Source organism: Paroedura picta, chromosome 12 (assembly GCF_049243985.1).
Source record: "Paroedura picta isolate Pp20150507F chromosome 12, Ppicta_v3.0, whole genome shotgun sequence".
Classification (NCBI taxonomy): domain Eukaryota; kingdom Metazoa; phylum Chordata; class Lepidosauria; order Squamata; family Gekkonidae; genus Paroedura; species Paroedura picta.
The window spans coordinates 20,682,091-20,707,179 of record NC_135380.1 but is presented as its reverse complement, the minus strand read 5'-3'; the positions used below and the strand labels follow the sequence as shown (position 1 = coordinate 20,707,179).

General features: G+C 45.6%; 1 protein-coding gene across 4 annotated transcripts; it reads left to right on the top strand.

Moving 5' to 3' along the window:
* The first annotated feature begins 17 nt into the window (after positions 1 to 17).
* Positions 18 to 24,190, top strand: CCAR2 (cell cycle and apoptosis regulator 2). Of its 4 annotated transcripts, none has more exons than XM_077304858.1 (21): positions 18 to 167; positions 951 to 1,043; positions 1,840 to 1,931; positions 3,901 to 3,992; positions 4,239 to 4,353; positions 5,125 to 5,251; positions 5,690 to 5,786; positions 6,838 to 6,954; positions 7,457 to 7,691; positions 9,246 to 9,359; positions 10,657 to 10,820; positions 14,505 to 14,679; positions 14,896 to 15,159; positions 15,653 to 15,883; positions 16,704 to 16,881; positions 17,249 to 17,328; positions 18,432 to 18,578; positions 18,738 to 18,846; positions 19,694 to 19,891; positions 21,732 to 21,937; positions 22,896 to 24,190. In XM_077304858.1, exons 2-21 carry the CDS (start codon positions 977 to 979, stop codon positions 22,950 to 22,952), a joined length of 2,865 nt encoding a protein of 954 aa, XP_077160973.1. In that variant the 5' UTR covers positions 18 to 167; positions 951 to 976; the 3' UTR covers positions 22,953 to 24,190. The 4 variants fall into 4 exon arrangements, with proteins under 4 accessions (XP_077160973.1, XP_077160975.1, XP_077160972.1 ...); XM_077304860.1 differs by having other exon boundaries at positions 54 to 202; positions 16,707 to 16,881; XM_077304857.1 differs by having other exon boundaries at positions 54 to 202.
* Positions 24,191 to 25,089: the final 899 nt, after the last annotated feature.

The window sequence follows — 25,089 nt, the reverse complement described above, 5'->3', positions numbered from 1 at the left end:
ACAGTCTGGGCAAAAGAACTTCCGGCGTGTGGGAGGCGGAGCGGCCGGGCCACGTTCGGGTTGATCGGCGGGCGGGAGGCGTTTCCGTTGAGGCGCATATCCGGGTGGTGTTTCCGGGTTCCTTTGTCCCTGGTGTCGCAGGCCAGCTCCTTCCCTCCCCCCCTCAGGTGGGTTCGAGCGGGGCCCGTTCCGGACGCTTCTGGTGAGGGCCCCGTTGCCGGGCAACGTTTTTGTCGCCCCCCCTCCGCCATTACCGTTCTCTCAGGACTTGTTTTGGCCCCTGAGTTCCCACGGGAGGAGGGAGAGAGAAGCCCCTCCGTGTCCCCTGGCCCATCCCGCCATCGCATCCTCCTGACACAGCTCCTGGTAACTGCGTCCAGCCAGCGGCCCAGCAGATACGCTTCTTCGCTCCCTTCACCCTCATGGCGACCCTGTATGCCCTGTGAGGGTGGGAGAGAGCGTTTAGCTGAATGCCCTCCTGGCCGGTGGAGATTTGAACCTGGGTCTCCCTGATCTGACACAGTCGTTAATGCACTCCACTGGGTTGAAAATGTATGCCTTTACAGGAGCTCCCCGCAGCCCTGCTTTGGAGAGCTTTAAAAATAATAATTGTAACCTTGGGGGTTCCCACTTGAATAAGCAATTATTCTCCAAGCTGTCAGAGGATGCTAGGCTGCTTGCAATTCCTCTCTCTTCAGAGAGGCCTATTGTTTGAGCCAAAAACTTCAGGAATACAGGGTCTAAGGCGCCTTGGTCTGAAATTTAGTGCAGTTGATGAGATACTAAGCAACGGTGACCAGTTTTGCAGCAGAGAGGTGGCTTTGTGGCCACAAGTACACCAGTGGAGCATGGCTTGTCAGTATGGTTTTTGATGGGTGAAGACATCTTCTTGTGACAGCTTTTCAGTGTGGCGTCTCTTTAAACTTGACATGTCTTCTTATATTGTTTAGATAGAAAATAAATTCAACTTTTCCAAATGGCCCAGTTCAAGCGTCAGAAGCAGCTGAGAACTGGCGGTCACCAGGGATCCAGATCATTCACAGGTCTGTCACATACATAAGTAAATATTTCTGCTTTCCTGTAAATCAGGGGATATGCTCTTGTATGTTTAGCTCTTCCACTTGGTACTGGTATTTCTGTAGATTACTGGATTTTGTTTTGCTGTTTGGAATTATATGACATACAGGTAGTTTAAAAGAGCTTGAATATTACTTCTTTTTAAAGAGCAGACTCCGCTCTTCTTCCATCCCTTCTCATTCTGGCCAGTTGAGGAGTTCAGAAGCATTAAAGGATTTGTATTCCCAAGCTGAACACACTTGGTGAATGTGGCTTGTGCCTTATTTGCCAGCATTAGTTAATGAAAAACAAATTGAATATATGGATCAGTTCTAGGTACAGTAGGCATGCCAGCCTTCAGCAACCCAGATTCAACCCAGCTTGAATCTGGCAACTTGAATCTGGCAACCCGGACTTGCTCAGTATCTTTTTGTCCAACCTTTGTCTGAGTAATAAGAAACTTGTTACTGTATAATAAATGGCATAGAAATTGTTGTTGCAAAATGCAGCATCCCTCAAATTAATGTACCTGCATTTATCCTTTAATTTGTTCATTTATATCCTGTTTTTTGGCCTTAAGTTCCTCAAAACATCTTAACCAACTTTCTAAAAGTACAGAAAACTTATTTTCCTCCTGCTTTTCTTCCAGTATGCTACCTGATCTCTCTAAAGTATCCTAGAGATTAAAATAGAATCATAGAGTTGGAAGGGCCATACAGACCATCTAGTCCAACCCCCTGCTCAGTGCAGGATCAGCCTAAATTTTGTACTTCTTTTTACAAGGAACTCAACCCGCCTCTTTACTGGGACCTGCACCTGGCCTATTAAATCCTCCTATATCAGCAGATATAATCCAGGCAACACGACATCTTCAGGTATGTAGGAGAGGTTGGCTTTCCCTAGAAGCTGAAATTCTGATACCTTTTATTCCCTGCCAAGAGCAGTTTGGTATCTGCCTTCACTTGAGAACACTATATGTCATTCAAGTGCTGAGGTGGTTCTAGTCACTGCTTTTTTGAGATTGGGCTGAGCCACATGTTTTAGAAACAGGACTGCAAATCCCCTTGTCATCTCTTACTGAATCTTGGCTAGAGGACAGATGAAGACTTTCTGTGTGTCTTTCCTGATGCCTCAGACAGGTGGCTTTGAATTCCCTCTATATCAGATGAAACCAGAGCTTGCACACATGGTGCCAATTTGGCTGAAAACCAGTGGAGGAGGGGCTGCAAAATATGTACCAGGCATTCAAAGTGAGCAAATCTGTGTGTGGGTAAACATGCTGCCCTTCACTGCCTTTCCTTCCAGACTTCCAAATTCAGTGCACAGTTTGGTGTCATGTGTCATTTTTAATAGTTCAGTTGGCACATTTCTGTTTGTAGTATTGAAGATGGAAGCTAGATATTTGATGTTCCAGATACAAGAGCTAATGCTTATACTCCCAAGACATCATGTTTTATTAAAAAGCCCAGATTAAATCTGTGCAGGCAGCCTTGACCAAGTTGTCCATGGCAAGCACCAGGGCTTGGAAAAAGCTTGGTGTAAGTTAATTGACCACAGTTGCTCCCAGCATGTGTTGAAATCTGTTATAGAATTGAAGGTGGTCTTTTTTACTGGTTTTCCACCTTCAGAACTAATTCACTTGCCACAGAGTCATTCACTCCATAGAATAGCTCATGCAGACTAGATTAATATTCCTTTTCTTGGACAGGTTTATTACATAGCAATGCCAACCAACTGCTAGTTAAACAAGCTAGATGAATTGTGTACTTCAGGGACGCAAATCTCTTAGGGTTACAGTTGGGAAACTGACTAGTTAAGTATCCAGAGATGAAATACATGGTGCAAATCTCCCTCTTTTTCTGTTTCTTCGTTTATTTTTTTGCCCTCCTGGCTTTTCTAAAGGTGGTTTTAAATATTAGCGGGCCTTTTAAATCTGTCTCTGTTGAATTGTCATGACAAATTTTATGATCACATACACACCTGTTGAAATGCAGAAGTCATGTGATTCAGGCTCTTCTATGTGCAAATGTATACCGTTTGCTCCAGTTCAGCATGTAACTTTATTCACTTGTGATTTCCTTCCTGTGGTAACAGATGCCACTGATGCTCCTTTCCTCTACATATGAAAAGCTGCTAGATTCAGTAATGTTTGTATTGGGCCATAGTATTATAGTATTAGTATCCATAGTATTATAGGACAAACTATCAGCATTCAGTGCAACCAGGAAAGAAACAAGAGGCCCCTTGAATTAATTTTGAATGTAGTCCAGAACTGTGAGTACAGTTACTATCAGTGATATTTATTTACTTGAACACATTTGTTCCCTGTACTGTTAGCACACAAGCTCCTGACTGATCAGCTGTTAAACAGAAAAGGGTACAGATGTATTCTGTGACTTGCCTGGGACTCACCAAATGGCCTGCTGCTTGTATGATAGATGAAAGAGCTTCAAAGCATTCATCCAATTTTATTTATTTAAAACATTCCTGGTTTTGCCTTTCTCCTAGAAAACTAAAACCAAATGCTAGTAAACAGTGATAAAACCAAATACATCATACAAACATTAAATAGCCATTAAAATAACAAATTTAAATAGCTTGAGTAAAGATGGTGAGGTTGTGTGACTTCTCAGGCTTCAGCCTAAAACCCAGAACCTAGAATTCTATTGCATTAATCCAGAAGCTGATAAAATGAATGGATTAGATGGCTTGTACCTATTCCATCTCTGCCACCTGTAAAAGTTCTGCATGTTAACTGTGCCTAAGAACAGTCTGGGACAACATTATTCAGTGTATGACCTTTCATTTTGACTACATATAGTTTCTCTGGCCTTCCCTTTTCAGGGGGGAGAGAAGCAGCGAGTTTTTACTGGAATAGTCACCAGCCTCCATGATTACTTTGGAGTTGTGGACGATGAAGTTTTCTTCCAATTAAGGTGAGCAGAGCATTTGGGGAAGGGAGGAGGGATAGCAGCAGACCACCAGTGTCTGCAAGTGGTACGAATAATAAGAAAAACAGCACTGGCTTCTATTCTGTGTGCTTCTAATCTTTTGGTAGCACAACCAGATTGCTAAATCTGGCTAGAACGGCTGAATTCTGAGCCTCTACTGAACGGTTTTTAGAGATGCCACCTGCAGAACTAATACACATTTTTTGGGGGGTGTCTTCTGTTGTGGTCCAGTGTTGTCAAAGGCCGGATGCCGCAGATTGGTGAGAAAGTGTTGGTGAAAGCTGTCTGCAACCCAAATCAGTCAGTGCCCTGGAATGCCTTGAAGGTCCAGACACTATCAAATCAGGTAATACAGGGGTTAAGTGTTCCTGAATGGAGAAGGACGATTGTTTCTTTCTACATAAAAGATTCAAGTCGGCATAGGATAATCTGATAATATTGAATTATTCTTGGCAAAAGAGGGGAGACATTGACTGTATTAGTTAAGAATTGTTATTCCGTTTTGGAATTGTTGACATTAAGAAATATCATTCACATACATTGCCTTACCTGTCCCAGATAAGTTTATTCTGTGATTACAGATAGGACTTAAGTTCATAGTGTAGCATTCCTGTAGTTGCTGATGTGTCTAATCAAGAAGGAATCAAAATATTTCTTGCTCATGTAATTGGGGGGACATGTGAACTGCTTATACAGCCGGTCAGATTACTTCTTGATTAGGCTGTTTTGCATCCTACAAACTTTATATATTTGTACTCTTTTGGTGTAGCAAGAAGAGCCCTGATGGGTCAGACCAAAGTCCATCTAACCAAGTATGCTGTTTCCCACAGTGGGCAAAGATGCCTCTGACAAGGCTACAAGCAGCTATGAGTATTTGGATGTTCTGTACTTCTGTGGCTAGTAACTGTTGATATCTTCCCATCTTTCCCCTTCTTTGGTTTGCTGTGTTGCCAGTTTAGTTGGCATTAGGAAGAAATTGGAACTTCCCTCCCATAAAGAAAGATTCCCGTCTTAATTTCCTTGTGGTTGTTATGTGAACTTTTAAGACTTTATAGAGGAATATCAGTTTGTCTTTCTGGAAAACATTATTGGTTGATGACTTCCTTTCATCCCACAGCCTCTTCTGAAGGCCCCTACGCCTCTTCTCCATGTGACTTCCTTGGGACAGAAGCAAGGCATCCTGGGTTCTCAGCCCCAATTGCTGTTTCAGCCTCACCGAATCCCGCCTCTGTTTCCCCAGAAACGTAGGTTTTAATGCATAAAGCATTGGGGAAGTATAGGTGGTGGTGAGACATGATGATAGGGTACTAGAGCCTTTGAAATGTAGAGAATTTGGGGACATGGTGATGGCAGTAGAAATGTGAGTTTATTTGAGAAAGTCAGGGTGGTTTCTATCCTATCTTGGAGGTGTGGAACAAGCATCTGGGTCTTTGGTCCATGAGATACTTCTTTAATCCTGGCCAGCTACCTTAGTAAGGGCCAGCAGGAGCTTTGGAATAGCATCTTGATGTTTGTAGTATATTTGTATGATGTTCACCCTACCTTTTCAGTATGAAAGGTAGATTATGTGTGAGTTGGAAAGTGCTGTTAATGACAATCCTAAGTAATCTCATGGCCTGGCTTAAAAACTTGACCAGATTGTCCAAGGGGTAGAAATAACACCAGGTATTTTTCTTCCCCAGCCATGAGCCTCTTCCAGACCTCTCCATCACTCCACCTTGGTTATCTTGGGAGATACACTGGTCGGGGCCCAAAGGGCAGGCAGGATTCAAGCAGATGGTAAGGTCAGCGAGTGTCCTTGTACTGGCAAAAAAATCTCTCCTTCCCCTTCTCCCAGTACCTGACACTGCATGTTCCCAAGAATAACCTTTCCAAGGAACATTTTATGCTTGAACTATCTAGAACGGGAACTTATATACATGCAACGCTGTTTTGCTAAAGCCCATCTCCTCTGCTCTACAAGATCTAAGGTTTTCTCTGGCACAGCCTGTTGAACAAAAGGAATCCGGCTGCTCAACCCTGCGCTACATTCAGCTGGGCTATACCACATGCCTTTCCCTTCCATCTCTGCATGCTGCTGCTGCTGCCTATCCAACCTGCTGACTTGTAGTGTTGTAGAAAAATCTGGGTTGCAGCTACAGTGTTGTTTCAGTCCTTCCTTGCTCTGCAAGAGTCTGCATCATTAAGATGAGAGCCAGCTTGGGGCAAGAAGCAGCTTGGTGTTGTGGTTAAGAGCAGTGGCCAGGTTTGAGTCCCCTTTCCACCTCCACATAAACCCAGCTGGGTGGCCTTGGTCCAGTCACAGTTCTCTCAGAGCTCCCGCAGCCTCACCTACCTCACAGGGCGATTGTTGTGGGGAGAGGAAAGGTAGGCGATTGTTAGCTCCTTCAGATAGTAAAAAATGGGGTCCCAAAAATCTTCTAAATAGGCCTGTAGCCCTATTTGGAGCACTATTTATATACACTTTTGAATAGTTTTCTGCTGGATCGTTTGTGATTAAAGCCTGTCACAGTTCTATTGCTGAACACATTCCAGCCTGTTTGGACCTTGGAAAGGAGACATTCTGCTCAAGGAATCAGCATGGGGTTTCTTGTTTGCAGCACTGGGAACTCTGGTATGAATGATCAGTGATGAAATCTATAGCTCAAAATCTGGTTAGTCATAATTAGAGGCCCCATATAACTGCTTCCTGGAGTGTGGGTTTGGGTAATCTATTTCGATATCCATTCTCTCCCAAATGACTGTATGACGGTGCTTCTTAGAGGTGGAGCATTTCAGTTCTGCAACAGAATTATGACCGTAACAGCCGTTGTGCCTTTTCCACTTTCAGGGATGACTTTGATTCCAAGAAACGGAAGCAGAAGGGTGGTGAGCCGTGGGTTGTGAAAAAGCCACGGCATGAACCACCCCAGTACCGGGTCCAGTTGGCTTGCTACGCTGTGAACAGGTGAGATCAAGAGGGAAAGGGCCCTTTGGTGGAACCACATGGGAGCAAACATTAGATGGAATCGACAGCTTGGCATGACTCTTGGGAAATTACAGAGGAGCACGCGGTGTTATCAGGCAGATACGTAGTCTATGCCGGGGTAGTCAACCTGTGGTCCTCCAGATGTCAATGGACTACAATTCCCATGAGCTCCTGCCAGCATTTTCTGGCAGGGTTTCATGGTAATTGTAGTCCATGAACATCTGGAGGACAACAGGTTGACTACCCCTGGTCTATGCAATAAAGTTCTTTGTTTTATATACAGAGACTACTTTGGGGATTCTGCTCCCAGATTAATGGGCAGACCCGATGATGTTTTCCTTGACCAGAATCCAGGGAGCTTGGGTTTTTCCTGATCATCCTGAACTTTCCTGAACTTCTGATCATCTTTCAAAAGGGCAGCATAGGAAATACATGCTTGTTTGCGTTGCAAAATTTGACACTGATGCCTCTGTCTTCCCAGTCCCTTCTGTGATGCCATGGAAATCCTGAGGCGTTATAGCAGTATCCAGTTGCCCAAGGAGTTTTATGACGTCCGCCTCTGCTGGCTGGACACCTTTCCGCTTACTCGGCCATTAACCCTCAGGCACCCCAGCCGGATCCAGGTGGCTTGTCCAACTGAAGAAGGTCTTCCTGCTAAGGAGGGCACTGCCCCGGTTGCTCAGCCGGAGGACTCCAACTCTGTGTTCAGTGCCAAGGTGAGAATTTGGTCCCTGCCCTGTCAATGTGAAGAAGTGGGTGCAGAAGTAATTTTAGTAAGCTAGAATTCCAAACCCGAACTTTATTGAAAACTTTATTTTGTCATACTTTTGGTTTCTTCTTTGCTACACTTTACATGCTTGTAGAAAGCCAACTTAAGCCTTCCTTTCCTTTATAGATAATATTTAAAGGTCAGTACTATACAGATTCACCTGAGGCTGACTGACCTTTTATGTTCGTTCGTTTGCACCCTGTTTTCCTCCCTAATGGAGGGCCAAAGTAGTTTACAGGATAATTCTTCTCTCCTCCATTTGACCTCAAATTGAGGTAGGTTAGGGTAAGAGAGAATGACTGGCCCCAGGACACCCAGCCAGGCTTCCATGGCAGAATAGAGGTTCAAAACTGGTTCTCCGAAATCCTAGTCTGGCCTCTTAACTGCTTTACAATATTAGCTTTAATTAATTGACTTAAATTGCTGGTGCCAGAGCCATAAGGAATTAGAGACCAGGCAGAGGAGTTACTTCCACCAATTCAAATTAATCTCAAATTATGAGATAAGAGTTGTGGTGTTGCTGTTGTTGTTGGTATTATCATTATTAATTATAACAATAATGATATCTTATTCATACCCTAATTTTGGGCCATAAAGATCACTCTGGGCAGTATTCATCAACATTTAAAAAAACCCTTAAAATTATTCAGACTGTTACTCAATTAATGATCCTGTAAATTTTAATCAATTGATTAAATCTGCATACATTTCCATATAAATGAAAACATATTATTTTTATTTATTAGATATTTATATACCGCCCTTCCTGAAGGCTCAGAATGATACAGCTAACTCAGTTTATAACAATAACACAGTGATAACAGCAAGCAACATGATAGAATAATATGGAGAACTTTAAATCAATGCATACTGATAGCCCAGTGGGTTGGGCGGATCTGCAGTGGTTGCTATAGGAGGGAAGCTCAGAGAGAGACACGCACATTCTTTCTGTCTTCAGATGATAGTGTCAGGGCAGACACTATCTTGGAAGAGAAATTCCCTCTTGTGTGTGAGAGAAAGGGGAAGTCCCCTTTGAAGAAAGTGCCTTGCCACCCATGGCTTTATAAGTACTTTACATTTAAAAAAAACCTCTGTCCAGTACATTTTCCTAAAACAGTCAGAAGATTTCGAGCTACTAAGCCACTATCTGTTGAACTTTATGAACAAAGACAACCAGGGAGAACAGCATAAATACCAAGGTCTCACAAAGAACATCCACTCTTCACTCAAATGTCTTGCTTCTTCGTGTTTTTCTTAAAGGGAAATCATGATGGAATTTAGGGAAAGATCTGCTTTTTCCAACTGTGCCACGTTGCTTGAATGAAGGTGTTCTAATTCTGCCTATTTCTGTTTACTTCAACTAATAGAGGTTATTTGAGGTCCTTTCCAGCTGTAGTGCTTGATACCCTTTCCAGCGGAGATGCCAGGGATTGAACCTGGAAACCTTCTACATACAAAATTTGTGCTGTCCCGCTAAGCTATGGCCTCTTCCCCAGTGTAGGTTTTGCTGCTGTCTTCTCCAGGCATAGAAGAATTCTACCGTAGTTGCTTGCTATACATTGAAGATTCCAGTGATCAGAGGGAGAATCCCGAGCATCCCACAAAGCAAATTAAGGTGAGAGTTTTTACACCAGGAGAAAGAGATGCATGCAAGAACTGAGCTGATGCAAGAGCATAGGAAGAAATAGGAGACTGATGCCAGTAAAAAAAAAAAAAAAAGAGCAATTCCAAAGCATGTCAGGAGTTAAAGAAGATGTTGAAGCTGGAATTTGAGAAACAGGGTTAGCTTGGAGACTAAAAATATGATTCTGGTCTGAAGGCTGTGTTGTGATTTCATTTTTGGTTTCTGAGATGTGGTTGTGTGTATCCTCCTGGGATCTGCATTGACCTTTCCCTCCCACCTTTTAATTTTCTTTCTTTTCTCTGGGACTAACACAGGGTGCCAGATGGCATGCAGTAACAATTTTTTTTAATTGCCTTTGGGGAGATATATTTGTAGTTAGTAATACATTTGTGTCCAAGACAGAGGAAACTATTAAATGTTGTAGTGACAAGTCTCCTCATTGCTTGCTTAGGAGTATTGATAGCCATTTTAAAATGATGCACTCCTTTATGTCTCTTGCCTCACATCATGCCTGTAAGTTAGGTGGGCCACTGTTCCCTTTTTATAATAAGGCTGATGGTGGTTTGTGGATGGTTGTTGTGTGATGTCTGTGCCTGCATGTTATTATTGTTTTAATGGGGTTTTAATGGGGATTCTGGGATGCTGTTACCTGCCACGAGCCGCAAGGGAGTGGCGGGAAATAAATCTAATAATAATAATAATAATAATTTGTCCTGCACTCCATCTCTAGGACTGCACTGGTTCTCTTTGGCTTTGTAACTCACTTTCCCCCTGCTTGTGGACATAAATTATTTGCAGCTGTGCTAGTCCAAAATAAAAAACCAGGAACCCTATTCACAAAAAATGTTTTGTTAAGACTAGCCAGGAGGACACAAGACAGTGTTGAAGAGTTCTGGTAAATTAAAAAGCCTGCATCTAGCTGGATGTTACAAACTAAAATTGGCTTTCACCTTGTACATCACCTTAAATGTATCTACAAACCTATTCATGCAATGGACACCAAGTGATTTCTTTGCTCTTGGCCTACAAGGCAGCTATGAGTCTATGCTGGAACAGCCAAGATGGCGGCGACAGAGCTTAGTGGAAAATCCCCGAATATGCTTGACATCGCCTCCATCTTGGGGTTCCACCGAGCCCTGGCCCAACCCAGGCCCTCGTTAAGGTAACGCGGGTTCTTCCGCGTTGTCGTGTCCGCCAGGGGCGCAGGCGAGGGCTAGGTCACGCTAGTCCAGTGCATAATCGGAGGAGCCAGGCCTTTGGGCTTATCTCACCATTTCTCTTCCCCTAGTTCTTGCTGGGAAAGAAAACAGGTGAAGCGGTGCTGATTGGAGGGGAGTGGTCCCCGTCGCTGGATGGTCATGACCCAGCCACAGACCCCATGGTTCTGATTCGCACAGCCATTCGTTGCACCAAAGCGCAGACTGGTTTGGACTTGAGTGCCTGTACTAAATGGTGAGTGTTCCTCTTTAAGATGTGCTTTCAAAGGCCACCCTAATCCCTCTTTGTCAGGATACAGTAACAGGTGGATCTGTTTAGGCATATACTCATGTAAGCTATCTTCCAAGCAGGTATCAAGTGTGAAGTCATGTTGCCTTCAGAATTGCATTTTGTCTTCTTCCATCTGCTGTAGAACTGGCTCCCTTTTGGGAATACTACTTCCAAAAGATTCCGTTGTAACAGCTTTGCTTTAGCCAGGGGATTGATCACTCTCCCAAAATCTTATCAGTGGCTGGGAGAAAGGGGAAGCTGATCTTGCTGGACCGGCTTGGTTCGGGCAGGGACATTTTGGCTCGGTTCAGTTTGGGACTCACTTTTCCCCTACTCAGTGACACATAGGTGCCATTTAGCTTTCTCTGCAATCTCCACTTCTGTTCTCTGTGGGAGCCGCAGTGGGCTAGAGGATGTGGCATCAGACACCAATGCCGTGTTGTGGCAAAACCACGAGAAAGTTCAGAAGCCAAAATTTGAAGCATCGAGTCAGTTTATTTAAAAGGAAAACGAAACACAACAAAGCACAGTGTTAGGATAGGATGCTCTGCTTAGCTCAGTACAAATTTTTGCATTGCTACTGTAGAGGCAGTGGGGAAAAAATAAAGCTGATTGGATTAGAGTGTTGCCACCTAACGTTTTTTCTTTGACCAATTCAAATTACCTAACGGATTCAGACCAACAACTTGGTCGTAGTTCCCCAGTTCCCACAACAGAAATCATGGAGTCAGCTCTCCCCTCCAGTCTACCCCCCCCCCCCGTGACTAATTTCTCTTTGAGCCAGTGGCGTTTCTTTCACTTTCCACAAACTACAACTTTTCAGGAATGTCATTTCCCCCTATTTTAAAAAAAGCAGCAAAGCAGTGGCTTGACTGGACTGACCACTAGGTGGCGGTCTCTTGTAATGAGTTTGACATTGGAGAGAAATTCCTGAGGGGTAGCCCTGCTGGTCTAGTACAGCACAATCAACAAAGAAACTTATGGCATCTAACATCCATGCCACTAAATTTGAAAGCCAGGTGTACATAGTAGCAAAGAGACTGGGAAGTCACTTGTTCAGATTTCAGCTTACTTACCAAGTGGCCTAGAGCTACCACTTCTCAGCAACACTCCTCCATTTGCAGTATATGAGTAAAAAAACTGACCTGCTGTACAGGGGCACAAAGAGACCAATTATTTTAAGTAAGAAGATAAAATATGTGAAATATTGTTTTTGTTAGTCTGCAACATGCCACAGGACTGTTTTATGTTTTGAATCTTATTTTTTTTTTATACTGTTCAAGGGAAGTGTGCTAGATGCATACAGAAAATGCATTGTTTAAATATGAAGGATCTGGGGACTCACTTAGTGTATGTTTTCTCAATGGATGTCCTGCAGCTGGTTTAGTAGTATCCTGTGCCCCCCAAAAGGAGAACTATCAGTCAAAGGCTGTAAAACCAAAAAGGACCAGGATGAGGGTTACCTGAAGCAATGTCTTGAACTGTGAGGCTAGAAAACCAACATCATATGCAGAATAACTAAAATGGGGTTCTAACAACAAGAAGAGAAACAATTGGTTTTTAAACCCCATTTTTCAATACCGGAAGGAGTCTCAAAGCAGCTTAGAATCGCCTTCCCTTCCTCTCCCCACAACAGATACCCTGTGAGGTAGGCAAGGCTGAGAGAGCTCTGATAGAACTCCTTTGTAAAAACAGCTTTAACAGGACTGTGACGAGCCCAAAAGAATCAAACCTGGCTCGCCAGATTACAGGCTGCCGCTCTCAACCACTACACCACACTGCCTCCCAGACAAGCCATTAGAATCTAGGAAAAGAAATTACAGGAGTGAGTGTGTGTGTGTGTGTGTGTGTTGGGTGTTATTGGTCAGCAACCTGGTTTCAGATCCGGTTGTCCTGAAAGGTCTTTGACAGAAACAGTCCCAATTTTCATGTCTTTCCCCCACATTTTTTGCAAACAAAAAAACCAAACAAAAAAACCCCAAGCCGATTTGGTAAACATTAGTGTGTATTGAACAAGGAGCTCACCCCATGGACAAGGGTGGACAAGGATTCACAGCAGGTGTTGCACTAGAGGCCGCATTCTGTCCGTGGTGATGAAATTGTCTCTAAAATCCCCTGGGAGCAATGAATAACCTCTTATTTTGATTCACTGTTAGGAGGGCAAGAGGCTCCTTCATTAAAGGGAACCAGAACTATGTGGATTTTTTTTGAGGAATTAATGTAGGCATTATTACCAAGAGGACTAGTTGTTCTGTACACCCAGGCATGAGGCTTTTCGCTGATGCCCTGAGCCCAATCTGTCAAGACATGTGCCTGGCACTGGCCTAGGAGAGCTGCTTCCAGGAAAAGCCCTTTCGTGCTGCTATCCTAACCAAGAGCCGTGTGTTTCCTTGGAGCTCCAGCAGGTTCTTTTGCACATGAGCTCTTTGGAACCAGCCAGGACTTCATGAGAGCCGATCTCTACCCAATCAACACCAAGGAAGAAGCCGGAACTGGGAGCACATTGGTTTGGGTTGGTTGCATCATAACTATATATAGATTTCTTGTGCTGGGTAACCATGGCAACTGATCTTATTTTGTTTAAACCTGGCTGTGCATGTGACTTGTTTGGGAAGCAACAGATGAGGGAAGATGGGAGCTTCTGGGCTTCTGAAGCGTTGCCACCTGTTGAATTCAGTCTTGGGTTGGAGCGCTTGTTGCTCAGAAGCTCACACCGTCTGTTTGCAACATTGTGCAAAGACAGACTTCTTTGGAGGGTGAAGTCCAGTGCTGGGGCAACCATAGTGGGCGGGCTTGTTGGACAGGATTTGTCCCTGGAGGAGAAGAGGGATATAGACCAAACACTGCAACGCATCCTCCAGTCTTCCCTTGTCTGTAGATTCCACGGAAAGAGTCAACAGTGGATGTTCTTGGAACTGCCATTCTTTGGGCCAGTCTGACTCACCAGGACAGTCTCAGTCTTTGCTGTGGATCAGAGCTTCTCCCATGGTGTCATAGGGGAAGGCATATTCCACATCATGATTTCCAACACATAACTCATGTGGGCATGTGTGTGTTGTTGAAAGTTGGGATTCGTGGTAGTTCCCCAGCAAGTGTGCGTTCAGTGCCAAATTTCAACATGTGAAAAGTTCCCCCAGACAAAAAAATTCTTTATGGTTCCTTGAATGTATCCCAGAAGTCTAGAAATATTTAATTGAGCTTTAAAATGGGCAAGAGCATTTCTCCTTATTAAAGCATTTCTCCTTATTTCCAAAATCCGTACAGCTCTTTCCCAAATTAGTTGCTCAAATAAGATAAGGTTTGTGGGAAATGAGTCTGTCCTGGCATGAAGTGATTGGGATTTGTGCTAAACGAAGGCATCTTTCTGCTATGAGTGTATCCAGTGTAGGAGTTATGGTTGTGTTGGCCAAGCAAGGATCCTCTGGAGCTATCAGCTTTTCCTTCTTCTGGCCTCTCTGGGAGGCACAGAACTGGAACCAGGCAGGATTTATGCAGATCTAACAGGGCAACGTGTCCAGCCGAGACAGGTAAGATCTTGATGCACTGGAACTCGAAGCCGCACGCTTCCTGATAAGATTGAGCTTTTCGTGGGAAGTGCTGCATTTGTGTCCTAACTGTGCTTGGCTTTCTAAATCTTCTGTATGTCAGGTTACGATTTGCCGAGTTCAGATATCTGCATGAAGGAAGCCCCTCTCATCAGGAGCAGACGGTGGTCTTCCTGCCAGACATCTGGAGCTGCATGCCTTCTCTAGAGGAATGGGAGGCCTTGTGCAAACAGAAAGCAGAAAAGGCTCCACCACCGTTAGAAGAAAAAGTAGAGATGGTGAGAAGGGGCTGGAGTAAGAGGGAGGGAATAACGTGAGTAAGGAAGGATTGGAGCCCTTGGGGAGAAGTGCCCCAGTGTGAAGCAGCCCATGATCCAGCCCATCTGGAAGGACTTGGAGGGGAGATTTGCTTGCATCTCTGTCCCTGGCTCTGCTAGAGCATCCCACGGATGAAAATGGATAGTTGGGATGAAAATATTTCTGCCCCTAAACAGGAAATCGAGCCTGAACAGGCCTCCAAGCCAGCCACTGAGGAGGAGACAGAGGCCAACGAGCAGGAAGGAGACTTAGCCGAATCTGCCCCTGAACCAGCCGTGGAGCCCCCAGCACCTGAACCGGAGGCCCCAACTGCCCCGCTGGAACCTGCCATTATTGCTCATCCCCAGCCAGCACTGCAGGGGGGGCAGCCCAGCTGCACCAACATGTCTCTCTACGCCCTGCTGGAATATAGGCGGCAACGGGAGAAGCTATCCTTTGAGGTAGACCTCATTTCCCCTGCTTGGAGTCTGGTTTGCTAAACCCGTCCTGACTGTTTCCTGCCTCTTTTGCCGCTGCCTGTCCATCCTTTGTATAGCATAGCTTTAGGTATTCTGTGCTGTTTTCAGGAAGGGCAGATGCTCAGGTGAGCTATAGAAGGCTTTTGTCTCCTAAAAGGAGTCCAGTGAGTTCATCAAGCTATTGAGCAAGCCTTATGGATTCAGATTTCCCTTCTGTTTTACTTGTCCCAGCCATGTGCTGGCATCAGAGGTGCTTGGGAGAAAGGGATGGCAATGGTCAAAGCAGCAGCATGGTTTGGAGTCATAGGTAGGTATGTTTTTGGTGCTGTGAGCAGGGTGATGGTGGAGGAAAGAAATTGGTACAGGTGGGGTAAGGAAGGAGACTTTTGTGTTATGGTCTCTTGTCCAAGAGAGACCTTGAGATCTTCCCCTTGCCTCTTAACTCACCGCTGTCCTTGCTGTTTCCGCACGTGAGGTGGCAGTGGTGGCAGAGTTCTTCCAGGAGATGCTTCAACGGGATTTCGGCTACAAGCTGTACAAGGCATTACTGGCCCTACCAGAGAAGGAAGAGCCTGTGGAGGCAAAGAACCCCGAACCAGAGAAAGCATCTGATTTGGAGAAGGAGGGAGAGAGTGAACTTAAAGAAGAGTCTAAAGAAAATCTAGGGGCAGAGGAGGCACCTGCCAATAACCAGCAGGATGCTCAGGTGAGTCAGCATGCCTCCCAAGGCCAAGGCCTCCCATGACATGAGCAGTAGAAGAAGAAGAGTTGGCTCTTATCTGCTGCTTTTCTCTACCTGAAGGAGACTCAGAATGGCTTACAGTCACCTTCCCTTTCCACTCCCCACAACAGACACCTGGTGAGGGGGGTGAGGCTGAGGGAGCCCTGATATCACTGCTGGGTCAGAACAGCTTTAGCAATGCTGTGGTGAGCCCAACGTCACCCAGTTGGCTGCACATGGAGGAGCGCAACCCAGCTCGCCAGATTAGAAGTCGGTGCTCCTAACCACTACACCAATCTGGCTGTCAGTAGGGGTCTGCATAGGCCAGAGCTGAGGGTCCCCCGTGTCTTTCCAAACTATTTATGGAGGGATTGATGTGCAGGGCTGTGTGTGTAGGCTACTCTGATCTGGGGCAACAGAAAAAGGGCAGAATGCATCCATGAGAATGGCTCAGTTTTCATGGTAAAAAAGTAAGTGTCTGCCCTTTATGGTTGCCAAAAGAGACATTGGAAAGTGTAATTGATGCATTCTGAAAACTCAGAACCTGGACAGGAGGTTGAACAAGGTTTCTGGGAGTGATGCTTCAGTGGCTTGCATGTCCCTGTGATGTTCTCTCCCTCTGTTTGTCACTAGAGAGGCAGAGAGCAAGCAAAAACAAACAGAATAAATTATGCAAATGAAACAGAACTGTGGGCACTTGCTTAATTTATACATATCACAGAATTTTGATTGCCTGGGGGGTTGGTTTTGTCTGCAGGGTGTACAAAATCTTTTTAATGTGCTTTTAAAATATAAAACTCTCTAGAAGGAGGAGGAAAGCAACGTGAAAGAAAAGCCTGCAGGTCAAGATGGGGCCAATGCACCTAAGGAGAAGATCAGTGGGAGTGTCAAAGCAGACTCAAAGGACTCTACAGAGGAGCTGTGTGATCTCAGCCTGGAAGATGACCTGCTGCTCCTGAGGGAGGAAGAGGAGGAGGATTTCGGTAAGTACTGTGGGAAGCGTGGGAAATCCTGCCGAGGCGGTGGCGGGGGTGGGGAATGGGGGTGGTCAAGAAATTGGTGCAGCCTGCAGGCAAGCCCACCTGCTGCAGTATTTAATTGTAGAGGAGACAAAAGATGACTTATTATATCGGGTAGTTACTCTAGTCCTGGTAGAGAAGGCCAAGATACCTATTAAACCAGGGCCATGCAATTTTGTCTTCTGCACAGCAAGGCTTTGCACTCCTGTAAGTTCTGCCGGTTATGATGTTTTTAAAGTCTTCGGAATGCACATTATGTTTAAGTCTGGCTTAAGGCAGGTGGTCATTTTGCACCAGCATCCAAAGCAGGCCTTATCTTCTTACGTAACAGGTGTGAAGTTGGAAGATGCCGAAGTGAGATCCGTGGCATCCAATCAGTCAGAGATCGAATTCTCCTCACTTCATGATGTGGTCAGTAGGCAACCTTTTTCCTTCTTCTTCTTGCAATCTGCTTCAGATCCTTTAGGTTAGAAGCTCTAGAAATGGTTTGTTGTCTGTTTTACCCTATGTTGGAGGTGAAGATTATGCCCTGTTTCCATGTGCCCCACCGCCCTTTGTTTTGGAGGCAATCTTCTGATGCTAGGAACATTCTAGTCTTGTGTGGGTGGACGTGCCTAGTGCTGGAGGAACACTTTTCATTGGAATAGAGGAAGATTTTCAGGCAAGCAGAAACAACGTATAGGATTCATACTTCAGCTTTTGTTGAACTGTCACTAATTTCACAACACAGCCCAATTTTGATATTCAGTTAGAATAAACGGCAGCTTGCCAGCTGAGAATTGTGTTGTATAGCAAATAAGCTAACACTTACATTTACTACTGGGCCAGTTTGCATGCATGCTTAGCCTGGGTAAGGAAACTGAGAGAGATAGGAACTTATTTTGGGACCCCGGGACATTTGAAAATACCCATCTTGGGAGTTTATCCCTTCAGGGATTATGGTATAGTAGGGTATTTTGAGCTTTTTGCATAGAAGTTCTCATTTTGCAACCCAGTATTTCTTTAAATGCACATGGACTAGACATTTGTTTGTTAAAGACTTGCTTGGCCTGCTCAATTATGCACTGGGATCTGCTTGTTGCGGTGTGTGGTAAAATCATGTCTATGCAAGTTTCTGTTCCACAAGTTCCTGGAACTCACTATCCCATATTGCTTGTCCATCATAAGGAGGGAAGAAGAAAGAGCATTTTATGGTTTTTCGGCTGTTGAGTGTATTCTTTCTTCTTACTAGTCCTGAACTGGTTCAGGCAGTCTTTGTAGTTTCTTTCTCACCCAGAGGCCATCTGGGTTCATTCCAGGCCACCATTCCACAGAATATACAATCCGGCAGAGTGTAATGTAGCATCAATGAGCTGGGGTCTGGAGCCTGATCCTTCCTGATATTAAATCCGCAGTTGATATCATAGAGAACCCACTTTCCTTCCTGGTTGATTATTGAAGTCTGTGGTACAGTATTAGGGAAGTGCCAGCTTGACCATTCAGGCACCGCTGTGTATGTGTGTTTTCCTCCTCAGCCCAGAGAGTTGGACCCAAGTACTGTGCTGCCCCTGGATGCCCTCCTCGCCTTTGTTTACTTTGACTTGAATTTCTGTGGCTATCTACACCGGAGAGACTTTGAAAAGATTCTCCTAACCCTCGGGCTGCATCTCTGCAAAGATCAGGTGAGCGCTGGCCCTTTTGTTCCCTGCTTTTCTGATGGCTTGAATGATTTGGGGATGCAGACCACCCTTTGGCTGGCTGGCTGGCACTGAGGGCACAAGGATCCATGGGTGGCCTTTCCCAGTGCCTTTCATGGAGGGGGGTATCTCATCTGGTGGCAGGTGAAGCGCCTGGTGAACAGGGTGGTGACGCAGTTCGTGTGCCGCTACTGCAGCCTACGTTACAACCGGCAGGAAGGGACTGAGCCAGGCCCTGAGGAAGAGCCACTAGGTAGGTACCAAATCTCGATGGGGTGGGGGGCATGCTCAGTTGTACAGAAGTGGATGCAGGGCCCACATTTTTCAGCTAGAATTCCTCCCAACAACTTCTGGCTCAGCTTCTAGTCTCCTGGTACCAGATTAATAGTTTCTAGTTGTCTTTAGTCCCTCAACATCCAGTCACATGCAGTGCTGGCGAATAGCTGCAATGTCCACCCCACCCCCCAATTCCCACACCCCCTTGGCAGCTCAGCTGTAGGCGCTGCCCACTTCCTTTGCAGTGGTACAAGAGCTCAGCTGCTGAGGTTAGGTAGGAGAGACTTCACACATCTGATCAGCCATCATTGAGAAGAATGGGGACAGGAGCACCCTTTTGCACTGCAAGAGAGAACTTTCTGCTCCGCAAGAGGCATCCCTGGCAGTTGATTCTCTGAACAAACATTGCTGTCTCATCCCCAGTCTTTTGCTTTCTCTCTTCCTTCTTAAGCACAGATACTCACTCTGGGAATGTCGTCCTGGATAGAAGGGCAAAGAGCCAGTTTGGTGTAGTGGTTAGGAGTGTGGACTTCTAATCTGGCATGCTGGGTTTGATTCTGCGCTCCCCCATATGCAGCCAGCTGGGTGACCTTGGGCTCTGCAGGGCACTGATAAAGCAGTTCTGACCGAGCTGTGATATCAGGGCTCTCTCAGCCTCACCCACCTCACAGGGTGTCTCTTGTGAGGAGAGGAAAGGGAAGGCGACTGTAAGCCGCTTTGAGCCTCCCTCGGGTAGAGAAAAGTGGCACATAAGAACCAACTCTTCTTCTTCATCACTGTTCTACGTGAATTTTCCATGCCGAGTAATATTCTTGTTCTTGCAGGGAACCTTGCCTTACTGCCCTCATCCTCCTTCCTTCCCAAGAGTTCCACCAAGCCAGCTCCGGAGACTCAGTCTGGCAATCTAGTCTCATACAACGGAACTGTCCTCAATGTGAGCAAACTGCTGGAGAAGGCAGAGCAGACAGAAAACAGTCGCCTCTATCTGGAGAACAAAATCCATACGCTGGAGCTCAAGTTGGGTGAGAGAGACATGGTCAGGGTTGGGGCCTGTTTCCATAAAGGATCACCCCAGCTGGAACAACATCCCCCAGATGCTGGACCAAGGCGGAATTCAAGGGGGAACTCCTACTTAGCTTCAGCCCTATCCCTCAGTGGCACTTAAAATCTAGACCTCATCAAAGAACCCTGACCAAAAGTTAGATTCTGGATGCAGAATTTTTTAGGTATATGGGCCTGGCTGCTGCCTGTCATTCAAGAAAATCAAGCAGGAGCTATTAGTAGCCTCCATCCTAAATCCTTGGAGGCCAAGGCAGGCAGCTGCAGCAAAGAGCAGTTTGGAAGCATCACCTTAATGACCTGAACTGGATAGTCCATCAGATCGCAGAAGCTAAGCAGGTTGACCTCTGAGCAGCACTAAGGTCATGATACAGGGGCAGGCAATGGCAAACCACCTAGGACAGGGGTAGTCAAACTGCGGACCTCCAGATGTCCATGGACTACAATTCCCAGAAGCTTCTGGGAATTGTAGTCCATGGACATCTGGAGGGCCGCAGTTTGACTACCCATGACCTAGGATTTCCTGGGTATACTGTGCACATGCCATATAAATCACCTTAACGCCTCCATGCACTCTGCCACACAACGTTCCGCCTTGTCTTGGGTTCCAGCTCAATGTATGCCACCAGTATAAATGCCTAATATAAAATTAGTTGCATCAATAAGATTGGAAACAATCCAGATCACCTGCTCTTTGCCACTGTTGCCTTCCTTGGCTTCCAGGGATTTGAACTGGGGCCATCCAGTGGTCTAAAGCAGGGGTGGTCAACCTGTGGTCCTCCAGATGTCCATGGACTACAATTCCCATGAGCCCCTGCCAGCTTTTGCTGGCAGGGGCTCATGGGAATTGTAGCCCATGGACATCTAGAGGACCACAGGTTGACTACCCCTGGTCTACAGGGTCAGACTAAGAGTCTAGCAGGACCCTTTCTTCAACTCAGTTTTATTGGGAGATTCTGAGCCTCCATTCTCAACTCAGTTGAAGTGGCATGCTGTTTGGGCTTAGGCCAAAAAATGGCTGCTCTGGTGAGATAATTCCAGAAATTCCAAAGCCATTTGGACCCCCATGTGTGTGTGTGTGTGTGTTCCTATTCAAAATTGGAAACTGGAGAGGATGAAACAGATGTGATTTCTTCTCTATCTTGTCAAACCTAAACGTACAGCTTTAGCAACGTAAAATGCATCACTTGTACTTTATATAAAATCATACATGTTCTTTATATTTATGGAATCTAAAAGGACAAATGCCTGCTTAGCACGAGCAAATTTGTGGGTATGCCCAAAACTAGAGAGCTGCAAATGGCTGCAGCTTACACTACCCAAGACGAAGGCAAGCTGCGATCCACAAGCCTAAGAAAAGGCTTTGCATGCTTCTCTCATGAAGATGGCAGCCTTCTCTCTCTAGATGCAGAAATGCATCTTGGATTCAGGTGCTGAATCAGCCTACCTGGAATTATCATTCTCTGTAGATTCTGGCATAATGGGAACCTTCATTCTATGCATTTTGAATGAGTAAAACTAAAGGATTTCACATATTCCAAAAGAAGTTGCTTTGGGGGAATATTATTTTCAGTGCTCCTCCAAATTTCCTTTGGAAAAAATGGAATAAGTGTCTTTGGAAGACCAATACCCTGTTTTGTATTCTTTTTCTCTTAATCTTCTGGCATGCATTCTCCCCCCCCCCCAGGCTTCATATCTCTAAACCGTTCTTCCTTTTTTCCCCTCTCTGGGAGATTCTGCTGTCCCTTGCAGCCAATCTGCTCAACTGCCTCAAAGGTGACTTTTGTTCCTCTTTGCTTACAGAAGAGACCCAGATCCGTTTCTCAACAACAGAGGCTTCCAATAAGGCCTTGGCATCTGAAGTTCAGGAGCTGCAGAAGCGTCTTGCTGAGATGGAGGAGCAGTCAAAAGCGGCCGAGAGGCAAAAAACCCATTTCCAGAGGCTGCTGCAAGAGAATAAGAAGCGCCTGGCTCCACTGCAGCTGGAAATCCAAAAGATCATTGAGAAGGTATTTGGTAGAGTGGTTTTGTCTTCTTGTGTCCTGCCAATTTCTGCAGGAGTGGCAACTGCGTTGAATATTCACCAAGCACTGGGAGTGCTGAGAACAGACCAGCTCTCCTGGCAAAGACAAAAATGGGTTTATTTCTGCTAACAGATTTGATCTGGTATCAGAGATGCAAGCTTATTTCTGTCCTATCTCTGTCATCACGAATTATTCCTCATTACAAAAATCTGTGTTACAACTCTGAATTACATATATTTTAAATGAGTCATATACTAATCAGCATCCTATATTTGAATTTGTGTTTTTGCTTTAGTTTGGGCTTCTTAGTTGGTAGAACTAAGAACCCCCAGCAAGGAACATTCCACCTTCAAGGAGTATCATTCTGTTCTCAGCAGCTCCCCCTCAATTGTAGCAACATCTTTGCTGCAGCCCTTCTCTGAAGCCAGAGCCTAAGTATTCCCCCAAATTGCAGAGATACTTTTCAGATGCAGTTTTAATGAGGTTTAGACAGGTTTGGGTTATTTTATACTTGTCATTTTGTTCTTCTGATTTTAAAAAGCTCCAGGAAATGGTTGAGAACTATTACTTTGAGTCTTACAGTCCTACTAAATGCGCAGATCTGTGTTCATCTTTTATGAGCAAATTGGGGGCCCACGAGGTGGGGGGGAAGGGATTCTGAAATCCATTCCCCCACATATAGTTTTATTACCTTCTGCCCCACACCCCATGCAGAAGCATGAATAACAGCATGAAGAGTGGTGGTTTACTATTAGTATAACTGTGCAGGAACTAGGGTTGAATTCCCTCCCCTGTATCAGAGCTGTGCCTGGCTGTAATTGGCCTTTAAAAGATAAATGGAGATCTGTGATTTCTGTCATGTCTGGCTTAACCCATAGAGCAGGCCCAATAAGGAAGGATATGAATGTTAACTCACTCTCTTCCTGTACTTTCTCTCTTCCAGACCAATAACTGCTTAGAAAAGAAGGATCCGACACCCACAGCCGTTTCCAGCAATTGACGTTCCCCAAGCAGTTCAGCGGGAAAGTTCTGTGCCCTGATTTGATAGTTCAGGGCTGTGGGTCAGTGGTTGGGGGTAAGCCTTTGAAACCTTCAACTCTTTCACAGCCAGTGAGAGGCCAAAGCTGGCTTTCATCCTGAACCACTATTCTCCCCCCAGGCTTGGGGGAAAGGGCCAACTAGTCTAAACATGGCTGGGACCCACAGTTCATATGCTGGAGCCACCATTATTGCTTAAAGGATACCCATTAGGTAGGAGTTTTGATGGTTTATTGTGTGAGTGGAGAAGCTGCAGTCCAGATATTTTCAAGGATGTCTGCTAGCAGCAAGAATCCGAAGGGAAAGCCACTGCATTACTAAGCCTTGATGCAGTTGGAAATGGACAGTAGGTGCCACAGTGCTCCAAAGAGTGGGGCCGGGCACGGCTAGCCTCATTGTTCTGCATGGAGACTTTCTTCCTTCAGGCATCTCCCTCTTCTCCCCCCACCCTGCTTTAGCTGAAGAAGGTGGCATTCTAGCCTTTGGGCTAGAAGGCCAGGAAGGAATCACCAGGACTACTGGGCATTTAAGCATCTGAACCAACGTAGTGGTTCTGAGCCGTCTCACGTGCAGTGGATCATGCAGTTCAGTTGCTGCAGGCTAGTTTGTGGCCATTCCTGTGATGCATTGGCGGGGCAGTTTGTTGTGGCTTGAATTTTAATCCTTGCACATTCCTTGTGCAGAATGCTAGCCCTTCGAGGAAGGGGGAGCTGCCATTTGGCTCTCTCTCTCTCTCAAGGTCAGTCTTGGCTCACTCATTTGCCCTATGTAGTTTTAAAGCCTTAGCAACCTCTGCCATGTTTCCATCATCCAGCCTAGAAATGCAAGTGAAATTCTTGAGCACCAGGTCTAGCCTGCGGGATGGGGGGTATGTCTTGTGTTAGGGAACAAAGTGGCTAGCTGGAATGCATTTGAGCAGATTTCCAGAGGGCTGTGGTAGGTAGGCAGGCAGGTGGGGGGGTCTCTGTGGTAGTTTTTAGCAGAGTAGTTGATGGACCTGGACTAAGGCAGGTGCTGTGTTGGGGGCTTTCTCCCCCCACCCCCAAATCCTGCAGTAGACATTGATTGCATCTGCTCCCCCCCCCCCCCTCAGGTGGTCTGTCACTTCTGGATGTGTTGCTTTTAGTCTGTAAATGTGGTAACAACTTGTATTTAACTGGCCAAGTTCCCTTTTATAAAAGTCTCTTCCTCACTTGGAAAGTTGTTGAGCCCTCATTTTGATTAACCTAATTTGGAGAAAATGTTTGTGGGACTGGGACTTACTATGTTAGATATTAACCACAAGGCCAAAATTGGTAGCTTGAATAAACCGTAAACGGGGGGAGGGGGGACGTGCCACAGATGAGTGGATGTTGCAGGAATTTGGAACGCCCTCTGCCAGCTGGTAAGGTACAGCACCTGCCCTGTGGTTATTGCCTTGCAAGGTGCCATCACCCCTGCTTCTCTTTCAACTGCCTGTGATGCAGAGCCTGAAACTACAACGAGTGAGTTGGTATTTTGGGGATTTGCTGTTTGTTGCTGTTCATTTACTCTTGGGAAAGCTACAGAGGGAATTTGAGTGCGAGTAACAAGCTGCTCATAACAGCTAAGTGACAACTGGCGTGCTTCCCAGGACCATAAGCAGGGTCTGTGGCTAATCAAAAGGTAGATTATGCCTCACACAGTTAGTGTAATGCTGTCTGAATGAGGCCGTGGTTCAAGGGCTTCCTCCTCCTAGAGTGACTTGTTTGTCTCCAGAATCACAGCCAGCAAACTGGGGCTTTGAACTTCTCCAAACCAGGATTGCAAACTCTACTAATGGCAAATTGTGTTTTGCGCTACACTGAAGTTGCCAGCTCAGTGTCCAGGAACTGCTAGGTTGTTAAGAAGGTACCACACAATGGCTGGCCACTGCCTGAGCCAACCCTCAGTCTGGCCTTTAACCTTTGAACCATGCCCCCTACTTAAGCAGCTCCCTCAACTGTATAGTCCCCCCCCCCAAAAAAAATAAAAATAAAACACCCTGCTGTGATAGGAGGACTGGGATGAAGCTCCCAAACAAACCTACTACAATTCACATGCACACCTGTGCTGCATAGCTGGGGTGGTTACAATGCGCA